Genomic DNA, 15,926 nt, shown 5'->3' with positions numbered 1-15,926 from the left:
AAATGTAATAAAACCATGTTCTTGGAAAACTCGAATTCCGTCTGCTTCAAGTCTAATTCGTCGTCTGCAATGGTCACACATTGTTGCCAGTAGGAGCTTTTTCTTTGGCTCTTGTGGAAAAACAATCTTTTGAGGTAGAAGAATTACTTTTAAGTAATACGTTGCATGTAAATGTACACTAGTGATATAAAAGGTTTTAAAAAATTAACATTGATTTTTTGCATGACTAAGCCGACAGGTAAATTAACTTCGGTTGTTGCTGGCGGCCTCACACGGCCACTTGTGTGAACATCAGCGGGCAAAATGGCGGAGGTTTGTAAGCGTTATTTACCCTTCGATTCTCGTCGCGAAATGCGCTCTTTCACTATTTTGCGGACAGCGGAGGCCGCTTACGGCAGACGCAGGGCGCTGCGAGACCCCCACGGAACCCGTGGGCTGCGTCCGCCCCGGTCTTCGCGAATCGGTGGTCGCTCGAACCCGCGCGCTTTTTTGTTGTTGTGTCGCCCTATGGCTGCTGCTGCTGTCAGTGGCGACAAGGTTGGGTGCACAAACTACCCTGAATCGCCGAGAAAAAGTGAACGGCAACGCACGACCGAAAGGTTCCCCGCAGCGTGCTGGCGGGGCGTTCGCTGACGCTGCGCGCAGCCGAGCTCGTGACGGTTTCGCCCGTTTGCAGACGACGATCGCGGCGCGCGGGTGGGCGCACGCACACATTCGAACGAAACGACGGCCGCTTCGGAGCGCGCGATCGGGCCTAGGCGTGATAAGGCGCAGCGTTGACGGGATCCTTTCCCTGCGACGTCGCGACCATCGCGGCGACCGATAAGCCCGCCGAACGCCACTGCTAGCGCAGAACAGCGTCGCTAAGCGCCCCGGCAACCAACCTGCGAGACGTAGCAGACGATTGGACCCCTTGTTTCGCGTCCCACGACCACAGCGCCCATAAGTCGCATGTTCGCATGTTTGGAGTGCTGACGCCGAGAGATGTGACGTAAGCGCGTCAAGCGATGCAGTCTGTGACGCATTGTAATCCAGAAACTTGCTGTTGCAGGCCAACACGAGCGATGGATCCGCGGGTGAGTAGGCTTTCCTCTTTTTTTGTCGTAGGAACCTCACGAATAGAATGCGTGAACAAAAAAGCCGTGGCACGGTTTGCCTTTAAACGGTGTCTGCGGGTAGGCTGGCTTGCGTGGTGAAGACCTTTGTGCTTATCGCGAGCACCATCGGAGTGCTGATCTGGCGACAACGCCAGCACTGCGCACCAAAATAGAAGAGGCTATGGCACCATAAGTGCATGATCTGGGTTCCGAAATCCTCGTGCGGAGATAAGGTAACCCTCATTCTGAGCGCGGACTTCTACTTTCTTATTGCTCTCAAACGCGCAATTCCTGTCTTCGTAGAATTCTCTTAATATCCCATTATCGGTTCCTTGTTGAAGATATCTGTATATCTACTGCAGTTTCATGTCGCGTCCGCGATTAGTACCTTATTCTTGGTAATTGCTCTTTCTGCTTAGCTGTGGTGGCCATCATTAAAGAACCTGCTTGCATTGATGGGTTTAGGTAGGGAGGACTAAATGGTCGTTAACTTTTTATTGATACTGTGGCAAGCAGGAAACGTTTGCAACCTCTGCAGGCATATCAGAGAATTATTCTTGTTTTAGTGTCCGTCTGAAGAGGTGAAGCAGCCATTGTTTTGAATGCTTTTGGGCCTTATTAGCACAATTAATACCTCAAAAGTTAGCACATGGCTATAGTAACATACATAGTGCATCATTTTTTACATTACATACATACATATTTATTTGTCACAATTACAAGTTGAGATAAGTGTGCCCGCGGAAGCGCTAGTGCGCTTGTGGGTGGGTCACGGCAATCAAATGAAGTACAGGCTCAGTATTGACGAAAAAACATAGTTTCCTGTATGTAGAAACAAAACAAATACTACACAACAAAGCTTATTGCAATAAGACACATAATATTCCTAAATACAAAAAAAGAACAATATCACTAATGCACACTGCCAAATTAAGACACTTAATTTACACAGGTTCAAAAACAACTTAAACAACCTAGATTCACATGGGATGGCAAACTCAGAGTATTTGGAGCATTCTTTTAATGCAAGCTTACAGGGCTTTTGACATATTAAGCCAGGACTTTATTCTACATTTTACCTCTTTAAGGGATTGTAATGATAGCATTTCATTGAAAGCTGGTTAAAATGAAATGGGATGTAGAACATTCGGCACCTTTTCCCGTAGTTAGTATATACCTTGGAAAGTTTGAACGGATCTATTTTTCTTAATACCTTGAGCTTGTTTTCAGGGTGTTTAAATTTATTTGAGAAATAGTTTCTGGTAATTACTACATGCGTGAATAGATCTTCAATGCAGAACATATCAGCAACGAGCATCCGTTTGGTTCTTTCAAGGGCCTCCATTGACGTGCCATACAAAACGTTAGCGGAAATTCTGCTCAGTATTCTATCGATTTGACTTATTCTTGACGATGCACACGAACCATAAATAGTGACGCCATACCTTAAAACGGACTCCCCTAGGACCTTAAACACCAGTTGGCGCAGCCTGACAGAAGTATTGAATTTTATCCTGTACAGATGCATAGAAATTACGCGGAGACGTTTGATGAGATGCTCAACATGGGCTGTCCAGGTCATGGTGGCGTTAAAATGAATGCCCAGATATTTGACTGTTTCAGAGAAGGGTAAAGGAACACACTGGCAACTAAAGCAAACATTACCATGCAGAATAACAGATTCATTTAATATAACTTTTTTATGTGGATTTCTGAAACAAACCAAAGTTGTTATTTGCTTATTTATGTAAATCTGATTACCTGAAAACCAGTCGCACACTTGTTTAACATCCGACTGTAGCAGCTCTGCAGCCCTATTGTATGACTCGTGCGAGACAAGCAACGCCGTGTCATCGGCGTATTGGTAGAGTAGTGAATTCGGACCTAGATGTGCTAAATCATTGACATAAATATTAAAAAGGAAAGGTCCTAAAACGGAACCTTGTGGCACGCCATATAGAATTGGTTTGAAATGTGTGAAGTCATCTTCGACTCTCACAACCTGAGCACGATTGGAGAGGTAGCTATTGAAAAAAAGGCTGATAAGGCCCACGAAATCCAATTCTGTCTAGTTTCTGTAACAAAATCCTGTGGTCAACAGTGTCAAAAGCTTTGGATAAGTCTAAAAATAATCCAAGGACAACCTCGTTTCTATCTATATGCAAGTTAATGTGATCGCAGCAATCTTCAAGAAGGTCTACAGTGCTCATATTACGCCTGAATCCATACTGTGTGTTATTGATTATAGAAAATCGGTCACAGAATGACACCATATTTCGATATACAATTTTCTCCATTAAAACAGTAATACTTGGCAATATTGCGATCGGTCGGTAGTTTCTTTTATCAGATTTTTTCCCCGTTTTATAGATTGGTCGTATAACCGATATTTTCATTCCTTGCGGTATATCTCCTGTTGAAAAGCAGCCATTGAGAATATGCAAAAGCACGCTTTTTAGCTTGTTATAATTATTCTTTAAATCACGTAATCTCATCTTTTCATATCCTGGAGGTTTGTTCAATGGGAGGACCTTAATAGTATCCCATAACTCACGTGTCACCCAGTGTCGGTAAAAAAGCAGTTTGGAATGCTTGGACCTATATACGGTGTAAACGGAGCCTGGGGCTGCGATTTTAATTCCTTCACGGATGTAGCGAACTGCTCACTGAACGAGTTCGCTGTTGATCGACTGTTTTCGCTACCAAAGATACGAGTTAGTTCATCATCTAGATTTCTGCTCTTTGTTTTCCCCATCATGTCATGAAGAAGTCCCCACGTCTTTTTCATATTATCGCGATATTTTACAAATTCAGCAGAGAAAAACCGCCGCTTCTCTAATCTCAACTTTGATGTAAGTTTATTCCTAAGTGCACGATACTGCTTTCGTAACTCAACGTCAGAGGGATTAGACTTACACAGTTGCCATAGCTTACTTTTTTCAAACGATAATGCTATGACATGATTTGTTATCCATTTCTTTTCGGGGTTTCTAATTTTTTTGTTTCACTCGTTGCATGGAACGAGAGTAAATCTCATTGAATTTATTAACAAGTAAGTCATATGCTTCAGTATGATCACGCATTGTTAGGCTTTCCCAGTCAAAGATCTGGATCAAGTCGTCTACGTGTCGGTCGTCAAGAATGGTTATTGTACGCAGAGGTGGCTTCGGCGTTTCAGGTTCATTACTAGTCATACAAAGAGCCTGGAAATAATGATCAGCTACTTTTTCTCGTACCACTGCAGCCATTGCATCTAATGTTGGACATCTTGTAGCAATGTGATCAATACAAGACTGTGTAAGCAAGGCACCAGCAAATTCCTCCCGAGTGTTACTACGAATAACATTATCAATGCCATACCCTGCTAGTAAATCAAGATAATCCTCCACACCACTTTTCTTTGGTTGCAGAATGTTAATGTTAAGATCCCCCGCTAGTATAATATTACAATGAGAATGTTCGCTTAGGAAACAGGAAAGCTCAGTAAAAAATCGTTGCAGGTCAGAACTAGTTGGACGATAAACTGCGATAAGCAAAAATGTCTCAGCGTGGTTACTAACAGAAAGTGCAACAACCTCTGCAGCCGTAAATGTACAAGTCAATTTCTCGACAAACCACGAATTTCTAACAAACACTAAGACCCCGCCACCTCTGCCAGAGGACCGACAGAGCGAGAAAGACTGAAATCCCTGCAATACAAACCCATGAGACTCGAGCTCATTTACATTTATTTCAGTTAACATTACGGCGTCCAGATTTTTTAATGACTTGCATAAGTGGACATTTAGAGAATCCCAATGCCTTCTAATGCTTCTGATATTTACATGTACGAGGTCTAGAACAGGTTTTGAGCGTGATGTCATGAGGAAGCCATCTCTGTGTCCATTCCATTCAGCAAACGAGTCAAACTGATCATTCATTGTTATGGGAGTTTGCTAATATCATCCTCATTTTGAATCTTAAAAACAGCAGAGCCCTCCATTTTCCACACGAACATCTTTCTTTAAGCTTGTTTTGCCATTAGTGGAGCAGTTTCTTACCAAACCTACTCTCTCTACTGCCCTACTTCTAAATGCCTGGTTGAACTAAACTAGCCTGGACATTACCGCTGCAGATCAGAAAGTTGTAGTGAAAGGTAAGCTTTGTTCTGTTCATCACAAAGGTTTTAATTCGTGAAGTTGTGCTTGGCATGTTAAATAAGTTCAAATTATATCAAGGTTACCAGCGCTCAGACAGAGAAAAGCAGTTAATACGGCTTTTGTGTAGCCGTTTCACACTTGAGCACTCGGTCCTATCACAGATGTGCTGATGGTGTCTGAACGGAAAAAATGACCCGTCCCTGTACGATTTTTTTCTTTCGGTTGTTGCTGACAAAGCTGTTTCGTTACGTGAAGTAATACTTTCTCGCAAAGCCACAGTGACTGCAGTTAGAGGTGAATTTGGCAGGACCTGTGCTCGCTTTTGCATTGTTGTATGAGTAACGGCCCAAAAAATTTCTACCTGATGTACAGGTAACGCGCCTGTCCTATTGAACATAGTGGCTGATATTTATGCTACTGCTGCCGAATAGCAATGAAACTCTCAGACTGTGTTTGTCTGTGTGCATTTCACGCACACAAGTGGTTTGTAAAAATGGCTTGCCTATAGTTTTGTGAAATGGTGGGAGGCACATTTCGGTTCCAGCCGCAGTCTAGGAAGCGAAGGCAGTGCATGCATTTGCACTTGAATCGAGGTTTACCGCAGATGTCCAGCTTGTGACCTTTCAAAATTCGACAGCATTCACCTTGCCCATTATTTGCCAGTTGCCAAACTAGGCTGAAAGTAATCATGTGCTGCAGGAGAGCCCAGAAGTGTTAAATGATTTGTTTGTGTCTTCAGTTTCCTTTTGATATTATGAAGCACTGCCTGAAATTTCTGCAATTGTTATTGGAATCAGTTTTTAAGTTTTTTTTGGGGGGGGGGGGGAGGGGGGGGGGGGGGGGGAAGGCGCATTTTGGACACTCATAACTGTGTGATCCTAAACCTCAATTGTGGTCTTCAAATCTGTGTTGTCTTTTTCATCACTGTAACCATAATCGGCAGGCTCTGTCATTTTCTGCATTCTTAATGGATTGTCAAAGAGAACCCTAATCAGCTCTTGACTGACTCACTGCCTTTCTAGAACCACCACAGGTAAATCGTGTACTAGCATATAAACTGGTACCTGCCATTTTCTTTTTTTTGTGCCCCTGCTATTGAAGCTAAAGGAACAGGTGGCTGCTGATTCGCCTTTAAACAGAGGTGCCTCGTTTTTCGTGCTTTTCATTTCTTTTAATTTTTGTGTTTGTGTGTGTTTCTAAAGAATTCAAGGTTTGCTTGCAACAAACCTGTTGTCGTGCACACACGTGTGCACATGTGCACACACTGCAAAGGCAGAGAGCACCACAGTGTGTAGCGGTAAGCCAGAAATGGTTGATGGTACATACTGTGGCCTCTGGTCAATATTATGCAGCCAGCGTGTTATATCCACAGGAATAAGTAATTTAAGCACACACTTCAACTCTTCATTTCCACTTAACATCCATCTTGTCCGATAATCTGTGTGCTGCATTACTTTTGATTTATTTCCCCACGATTCATCACATCTTTGTGCAGTAGTATCTCAAGTCACTTTTATATGGTGCACTGCGTATAAATTTTTTTCTTTCTCTGTGTGATACAAATTAAGCTTTGCATTGTTTTAATGCTATTGGCCAAGTTGTTTCTGTGCCAGTAAACAACAAAATTATAATTATTTCGTTAGCTCTTGCGAGTACTATTGCCATGCCATCTCTTGCCTCTATCAAGTGGCAAATTCGCCACATGCCAAATTTGGGAGTTCATGGTATGACCGTAAATACTGGGAAATTATGAATGCTGTCTATTTAGTTAGTTTTTCTTTATAGCCAAAAACTGCAGCGAGTAATTGATTCTCTTAGGGCCAACAGAGTCGGTTAATTAAGGAGGTGCGTGATGGATCTGGTAGCTTCTGCTCCAGGTCATGGCAGATCTTTATTTGCCGCCAATAGAATTCTGAAGCACCAGCACAAACATAGGATTTGGGTGATTTTAGCTGCAGGGTTCTGTTTTGATGTGAGGCTCGCTAAGATGGGTCAAAAGAAATAGGGAGCACCTATTGGGTTGTGTGGGATATTTTGAGACTGCTGTAGAATCTGAAATACTTTAACTTTTGGTATTCAGCTGTAACTATCAGGTGTACACTCCTTGCTATTGTATTCTGTTCCATTTACAAAGGTTGTGCATTACTGCTGCTCTGAGAATGTAAAATAAAACGACAATTTGTGTAAATTTTTACAGTTCTCAGTGACATAGTTTTTATGCTGGCCAGCCTAGAACCACTCATTACATAAGCTGCTGGCGAATCATGGCGGGATGCTGCAGGATAATTCTTGCATGGATAGAAACGTGTCATGTAACTTTTCGACAAGCTTGTTTGATTAGGATGAGCAGAGGTTAATGCAAAAGAAGAGGCTACCAAGAGCTTTCAGGGTGCTGACTGGACATAACTAAACTGAGGAGAAAGTATTTTGTACAGTTATTTAAAGAATGCATTCATTTGCACCTTAACTTGCTTCTCAGAGAAAATGAAGTTATGGGTACTGAACGAATCTTTGGATCCCCAAGCAAAGCAAATGTTTTAAACTGCATCATCCTGTCCTTTTTATTTGGTTACTTCAACAGAGACATATTTACCTTGTGTTTTGAGCGCGATAGCCTTAGCTGTTTATGCACCACAAAACCCGCCAGAACTTAACATTTACTTTTAGTCATAAAGCGGGATGTCTGTCATAGCATGGCCTGCCTCATTTGTCACAAGTGAGCAGTTGGTTGAAAGGCAAAATTTTGACTCATTTGTAGTTTCACCACCAAGTAGTTGTGCATGAAAAATTAAAGTGAAAATTGGTTTTGAGGGAAACGAAAAGGGGCAGTAACTAATTTGCTTTTTAGTCGATACCTAAGCTGGGTTATTGGGGAAGAGACGAATGAAGGAGTGAAATAAGGGATAGAGAGGTGCCGTGGTGAAGGGCTCTGGAATAATTTCGACCATCTTGGGATCTTTGACATGCACCAACATTGCACAGCACACAGGCGCCTTAAGTGTTTCACCTCCATCGAAATGTAGCCGCCGTGGTCGTAGTTGTACATAAGAGAATTTGCATCCAGTCACGAGTCTTGGGCCGAAGTGGTTCACGCGCAAACTCTGATAGCATCATTGTTGACGGGCAAGAATACAATGGCCAGTCGCTCGCTGATTACTTTAACCAACACTTCATCAGTATAGGTCATACAATACCCCCCGCGACACAGAAACAGGATATAGCCTTCAACACAATTGACAGCTTTTTCCTCGAACCAACTGACTTAACGGCAGTGTACACAGCATTCAGTCAGCTAAATAACTCTGCTGCTTTAGACTGCGACAGCTTACATATCAGGCCCATAAAATATGTTTGAGATTTGCTTCTGCCTGTACTTGTGCATATTTTTAATTTAATTTTTGCAGCTGGAATTTTTCCCGATGAAATGAAGCGATCCAGAGTTTCTGTCATATACAAAGGTGGTGACAGAAATACCGCGACTAATTACAGACCAATAAGTATTATTTCGGTTTTTTCGAAAGGAGCAGAAAAAATTATGTTCGCTCGTCTCTTAAAGTATTTTGCAGCCAGAAATATTTTCTAAAAGGAATTACATGGCTTTAGAGCCGGAAGATCTACCGACACTGCGCTACTGACAATTAAGGAATTTGTTTAGGAAAATATTGAGAAAAATTACTTTACACTTGGCCTCTTTGTAGATTTCACAAAAGCATTTGACTGCCTAAACCACAACACCCTCCTAACTAAACTATCCCAGTATGGAATTCGCGGAACACCTCTTGATCTAATGAAGTCGTACTTAATGAATAGAACACAACTTGTAAGTATGGGGAAACACCAATCAAGTTTTCTGCCAGTTAGTAAGGGTGTGTGTACCACAAGGAAGCCTCTTAGGACCTCTCTTATTTAATATTTTTATTAATGACATTGTCCTCACCAGTAGGTCAGCAAAAATTGTCATATACGCCGATGACTGTTCTATACTTACGGCTGGTCCGGATGCAGACGTGTTAATTAGGCAATGTGAAGAGTTTCTTATTAACTTATCCTCCTGGTCACAATCCAATGGACTGAAAATAAATCCAAGAAAAACTAAATTAATGGTATTCAGAGCAAAAAATAAGACGTTTCTATCAAATCATGTCATAACCTTTGAAGCACAGAATATTGATATCGTAGAATCACTTAAAATACTTGGAGTGACATGCAGCAGCACATTAAGCTGGGATTTGCATGTTGCTAATGTATGTAAAAAAATCTCCGCTGTAGTAGCTGGAGTCGTCTCGCGTTGTCGCACTTTCCTTCCAACACGCGTTGAGCTCCAAATATACCATGCCTTGTTTGGTTCACATATCAACTATTGTAATTTTGTTTGGAGCACCACAACCAACACAAATAAACAAAATATTTTTACAATTCAAAAAAGAATTATTCGATACATTGGGAATCATGAACGCTTAGCACATACCGGCCCGCTTTTCGCAACCTGTAAGGTCATTCCTGTCTTTTCATTATACGATTTCCGAATTTTGCGTACATACTTCTCTTTGACTAATTCATTTCGTGTCTTTTTAATTGTCGCCGCTTCACTACAACCCCACGTACCAGTCGTATCCACACAAAACACAGAAAACTGGCACATTCCCCGTTTCCGAACAAATTATAAGAACCAGCCATTGAAACACAACCTCCCCTCACTGTTAAACAAGTTTAAATTTAACGCTAAGCCCACAAGAAACGACTTGCGGGAACAATTTCTAAATGCATTGTAAAAACCTAAATGTCTGTCCAGCTTTTGATCACATCGTGTTTCTTTATCAAATTATTTATGTCCATTGCATGATTGCATCGCCTAGGATAGTTGGTTTTTGAACATGTAATATGCTCAGTTCTATACAGAGTCAATTTTTGTATTGTATACACAAGCCGTGTTTTTCTTTTATATAACATTGCATATAATATTGTTTTCTTGTCATATTGCAATTATGTATCTGCACGACTCTACCTTGTTATGGTCTCTTGGGCCTCATTAAGCTGCCCCGAGCAGCTTTTTGCCCAAGCGCTCCAACCATGTATATATGTGGTGAAATAAATTTGATTTGATTTGAGTTATCGAATCACATGAGTCAGGAGTTGGACATGTCACAATAAGTCGTCGAGTTGGTTTCTTTGGTTGAAGTTTTTTTTTTTCTTGAGAAACGTAGACTGAGCTCATTCTCTTTTTTTCTGACCAGCGTATCTTTAGTTTCTTCGGTTTAATGTGGCATTGAGTGAGTCTGATAAGATTTTCAATATGAAGGTTTTGCTTATTAGGTACATTTGTGCATGCCACACGCGATAACAGCTTATTCTTTTGTTCCTTACCTTCATGATTCTTTACTTATCGGGAGTTGCGGTGCAGCATTTTTTAACTTGTTTGCCAGCCTGGGGTGTTTCAAAGAATTTTCTTGGTTTGTTTCCAGTCTGTTGCTGGCACCATTTCAAATTCTTGTGGCAAGACAGTAATGTTCAAGATATACTCATGTTGTGTGTACAGACATGAAAAGATGAACTTCTGACTCTCTTCACCTTTTATAGATTGTCTAACTTGCTCATTTTGAATGAGGTGTAGAAACAGGTGTAGTTACAAAGTTTGTTAGGTTGAACAGTGATATAGACAGGGAAGTACCTGCATTATCAAACCTGACCAATAAAATTAATGAGGATTCACCGACATGGTTAAAGATGTAGCTGTTCAGCCATCTAGTTTTTGGCATTATTAATTCCAACAACGTCGCCCAGCGCAGAGCTCCTGGGATGTCAGTCAATTAGTGCCTTTTATGATTATTATTTATTTTGATCAGGAGGTGCAATTCTAGTGTCGCATTTGGAAAGCAAAAGCCTCAGTATCATAGTTGATTTAAGGAGCGAGATCCAAAGGTGCCTTTTCACATCTTGGTTCATAGCTCTAAAAAGAAATTTAGCACAAACAGTACATAGACAGGGAAGAGACACGCAGGCATAATTTGTTATGCCTACATATGTCATTTATGACTTCTTCTTGTGTGCATCTTGTTTGGGCTGAAATTCTGTTGAGATTAGTATGACTGTGCACATGCATGACCGGGCCTTCGGTGTCTGAAATCTGTTGATCATTTGCAGTTCGGCGCGATCAACATGAATGTGTCAATTATAGACAATGACCAGGGCAAGCTCAACATAGTGAAAGCTTTAGTCATTGAAAAAGAAAGTAGAGGAAAAAAAAAACATTTTGTATGACTGTGTTTCTTTAGGATGGATTCCTCGAAAAAGCCTAATACAGTTGTGCGACTTGGCCACATTTGAGGCTTCCTGTTGTGTTCCACCGACTGCATTATCTCAGTGGCGGTGTTGTTTGGCTGCTAAGTGTGAATTTTGTGAGATTGATGTTGGTTTTTCAATTGTTTCTCCCTCCTCCTGCACATTTCACCTCCCCCCTTCTTTCTTTTACGGCATAGTCCAGATGTCCACACTGCAAGTGAGGCAGTTACGGTGCCTTTCCTTTCCTTCATAACCCTTCCATCAGCATGTTTTGCTTTGGCATGTAAAACTCTGGTAACTGGATCGCCCTTTCTCCGCAGCAGACAGTGACCAAGACTTTGACCCTTCGGCTGAGATGCTCGTCGACGAGTATGATGACGAGAAGACACTAGACGAGGAGGAGGCCTTGGAGAGCGACGCCAGTGACGACGAACTCAACACGCTGCAGAAGGTGAGCAGCTGCCAGTGAATGGATAGCGTTGGTCCGTGGTTTCAGCAGTAGTTGGCGCTTGCTTCAGCATTTGTTCATTTCTTCTCATCCATTGGAAGCGCTAAGAGATGGGAACACAGAGAGGAAAAGGACAGAATACAGCTTGTGTTAGCTCTTGTTAACTACCTCTTAATGCTTGTTAGTAAGTGTAATGTTTTTGTAATTTGCTCAACTTCCAAACAAACACTTACTTGGTGCATGCATGGTTTCTGACACTTTAGACTCCCATAGAAGAGCAAGGGGAAGTTGGGGTGGAGGAGTGGGATGGTGGTGTATGCCCAGGTTTTGTTTTGTTTCATAACAGGTGACAAGTGTTGGCCTGACCTCTGGTATAGTAGGGAAGAGCCGTGTGCACTTCCCTAATGCTCTCCAGTCTTGTGTGTGCTTCCCTAAAGCTTTCCAGTCTGTGTGCGCTTCCCTAAACCTTTTCACCTACCTCTTTCTGTGGGTGGCGCCAGGAAGGTGAGATGCCTTTAGAAGACTTACTCGCCATGTTTGGCTATAAGGACGGCGAGCGGGTTGGTGGTGAGCCAGAGTCCGAGGAGGAAGAATCGGATGAGGAAGATGAAGAGGAAGAGTCTGTTGAAGAGGTGGCGGAGAGCTGTGCTTCCAAGGCGGCAGCTGCCGCAGCAGCAGCGGTGGCGGACAAGCCAGTCGCCGAGTCCTCGAACAAGGAGCCGGTTGTGGCAACACTGGCACCGAAGGACGTACCGCAGCCCTCTTCTGCTGCCGTTGCCGCACCCGTGCCAGCTGTGGTGCCGTTGTCAGCCGAGGTCAAAGGAGTGGCAGTGACTCCAGTAAAGACTCCGTCCCCCATCACCCGAGCAACGCCCACCCCACCTCAGCCACCACCAAGGCGCGAGCACCGTGCTGCTTCCACGGCTCACCTGCTTCGATGTGAGTGGCACATTTTCTCAGCCCCTCGCCCACCTACAGTGTGTTGCTTTTAATGTTAGCATGTGACGTGCTTGCATGTCTAGTGTCCACAGCTCACTTCGACCGTGCAGCAGTGGTTTGCAGTGGTGCACAGCATGCATTGTTCTGTGTTGAAACAGTTACTTGCAGTATAGTGGAAGGTGCCACTGGTCAAATTGGACGGCCAGGTTTCTGTGTCCCTGGATGGCCATCAATGGCATTCGATGAGGACTGTAATCGTGCTCCCATTTGCACAAGTGATTTAATTGCATAGCTTTTAAAAACCTAGCACTCATGAAGTGTTATGCTTTTGTTGTAACTCATAACACATATTGCACTGTGCATAACACGTTCTATCAGCAACGAATGAAACGTGAACAAGAAGACTGAGGTAGCAACACAAATGCACCAACATATTAGCCCCTACAGAGCAAATAAAAGCGAGGTTGATTAACACTTCTGTAGAAGAGTCTTCGCGCTTTTGAAGTGGCATTAACCTCCACTAGTACAGAGCTTCCCCTGCCTAAGAGCTTGTCATTTTGTAGTTCGTGGCTCAGTTGTCTTGTATGCGTTTCATTTCTTGCTGATAGTACGTAACACATGACACACATACATGTGTTACATTTTATTTACATAACATACAGATTGTGCAAGCAGCTTCTTGTTTCACACCTGTGCCTTTATTGCTTAATATGGGCAGTAGTTTTGGTTAATGCAGACATAAAAAAAAGAAAGAATGACGATGTCTACTACTTTGCAAATAAAGCGACCGACATTCGCTAAATGACAGGTGTAACGCGAGTTCACCAATCCCAGACATGGTGGTCGCATTCCAATGGAGGCAAAATGCTAGAGGCCCGTGTACTGTGTAATGTCTGTGTACGTTAACTCCAGATGGTTGAAATCATCCAGAGCCCTCAACAACAGTGTCCCTCATAGCCTGAGTTTGGCCGTTAATTCTGAAAAAAATTCGTTTGTTTACAATGTAGGTTTGGAAGCGGACACTAACCATGTGCATTTTAACTTGAAGAATTACTTCTTTGAAACGATAGCTTGTTGGCAACACAGATTTACATGTCTGTCTTGATTAGCCAGTAGTTGTGTGATGCATTCGGTCATATCTGGACAGAAGTATTTTTCTTTTTAATCTTCATGAGAAAAAAGCACACTTCAGTGCTGTGAATATTTTCTCTGAACTAGCTTCTTCAACAGCTCTGCTCATCTTTGAGTACCTGTGGGCCACAGTCTGCCGTATAATTCGCCTACTAATGACGCTCAGAAACCTTAAAAGGCCTCACAAGATCCCTAGACAATAGAAATCATCAGAAGCCCTCCGTTGCATCATCTCTAATTACCCATGTGCAGCCTTGAGACTAATATTAAACTCCTCACCGCACTTTGCCATACAAGAACCCTTCTTTGGTGCCGTGATGCTAAGGCACTGTTGGCAATGGCATGAAGCTATAAAATGGACCACCGATTGCCGTCTGTCACTGAACTGTGCAGCATTTTTACGCACTTGAAGGTTCCTTTTAGTGTCCTAATCAATTTTATTGTCATAATTGATTCACAATGCAGGTTTTTTTTTGTGCATGTGAGCTGCTCTGTTAAGGACTGTTGATATTTTTGTGTCAAAAACCAGTGTTGGCTTATAAATTCGATGCCATTCTGGGGTCCTGCTTTTTTTCCTTCACATTTTTTCTCTCATTCTGGTCACCCTGTTACTGTCTCCCATTGGCAGCTGTCTCCCATGCAAGCGAGTCTTCAAACTCTGATTCCGATGAGGATTTCACACTCGAGGAATACTGGAAAAAGGTAAGGGATGCAGCAGTTTAGCCCCTCGATCTTGCTTATGGGTGTCGAAAGACAATCTTGGTTGGTTTGTAAAGGGACTCAGCGGGCAGCTGCAGTAGAAATCGATTCTCTGACTCCTTATGTCTGTTTTGACGTGTCTCTGGTGGCATAAGACTCATTTATTACTCTTAAAGGGGCCATGACATGGTCGTTCTTCGTATTGCAGTTTTTCCGAAATTGCGTGAAAATAGGCTGTCACGGCCCCTTAAGGGTGCGCAAATTATGCGCGTAAATACGGTAGTTTTTTAAGGTGTGGATCTCGGAGGCTAAGCTGCAGATCCATTCACTTTGAATGGCGACCACAGAGTTTCTTTCTGTGTCAGCGTCGCGAGCCCGAAACAAGTGGTGGCAGAAATTTTTAAATTCCTTTTTAAAGGGGCCATGACAGCCTATTTTCACGCATGCCCTGCTTATCACCTTTAATTCCCAACGGGTTAAATTACAATTTCCCGAATTTTCAATTGATTCTGTGCAGTAAATATTTTTTAACCGAATTTCTTTCGTTTCTTCTGCAAACTGCTTGCTGATCTGGCAACCTCTGATTGCTGACGTCACGAGGGCATACACGCCCCACGTCTGCTGTAAGCTGTTGAGGTGCTTGCATGCACACCGTAGACAGCGGTCGCTCGAAAAGTTTTTTTCTTTTAGCTTAGCGGAATAAAATGCATTTTTCGTGTTCTCTTTCTGGAAGCCTTCAACTTGGTGTGCGGGCTGAGTGATCCTTGGGAAAGCGAACTTGCTGGTGGCACCCGTTTTCCGATTAGTAAGGAAATAGAAATCGATGGACCCCTACTTAATTATTTACGTTTAGAAGCATGCTGTTCGTATGTTATGAATGTGGTCTCTATTGAGCAGTCAAGTGCTCCCATATGTAAAAAGCGGCAAGTGCCGTGCATGCCTTCGCCGACGTGCGCCGTGAAAGCCGCGGCGTTTTGTAGCTATAGCTACCAAGTTGTTGTCCGCTATTCATCGGCTCGATAATTGAACTCAAATTATCAAAAGGTGGCACTAGAGTAACCCTGAGGCAAGAAAGGAGGAGAGAAAAGTACCGAGTGCGACGACTTCTCCGCTGCATGTACCCGTTTGTAAGTCGAACAAATTTCCTTCGAGAACCCTTTTGCAGGAACCAACCCGCTTGCAAAACCCTTCGCG

General features: G+C 42.8%; 1 protein-coding gene across 14 annotated transcripts in view; it reads left to right on the top strand.

Annotated features, from left to right (window-relative positions):
- Positions 1-279: 279 nt before the first annotated feature.
- Positions 280-15,926, top strand: part of LOC144111495 (mesoderm induction early response protein 1-like) — a 49,240-nt gene continuing 33,593 nt past the window's right edge. For 4 of the 14 annotated variants that reach the window (XR_013310065.1, XR_013310064.1, XR_013310061.1 and 1 more), the window contains exons 1-5: positions 280-312; positions 1,052-1,076; positions 11,839-11,966; positions 12,464-12,902; positions 14,662-14,735. Coding sequence is in view for 8 of the 14 variants with exons in the window: in XM_077644812.1 (XP_077500938.1) it covers positions 304-312; positions 1,052-1,076; positions 11,839-11,966; positions 12,464-12,902; positions 14,662-14,735 (675 nt within the window). In the remaining 6 variants the exon portion in view is untranslated. Of the gene's footprint in view, positions 313-708; positions 1,077-11,835; positions 11,967-12,463; positions 12,903-14,661; positions 14,736-15,926 lie in introns of those variants that run through there. The other 10 variants (XR_013310063.1, XM_077644813.1, XM_077644811.1 and 7 more) reach the window with 7 other exon arrangements.

Source organism: Amblyomma americanum, chromosome 11 (genome assembly GCF_052857255.1).
Source record: "Amblyomma americanum isolate KBUSLIRL-KWMA chromosome 11, ASM5285725v1, whole genome shotgun sequence".
In the NCBI taxonomy this organism is placed as follows: Eukaryota; Metazoa; Arthropoda; class Arachnida; order Ixodida; family Ixodidae; genus Amblyomma; species Amblyomma americanum.
The sequence above is the reverse complement of the archived record's forward strand: the minus strand, read 5'-3'. Positions and strand labels throughout refer to the sequence as shown.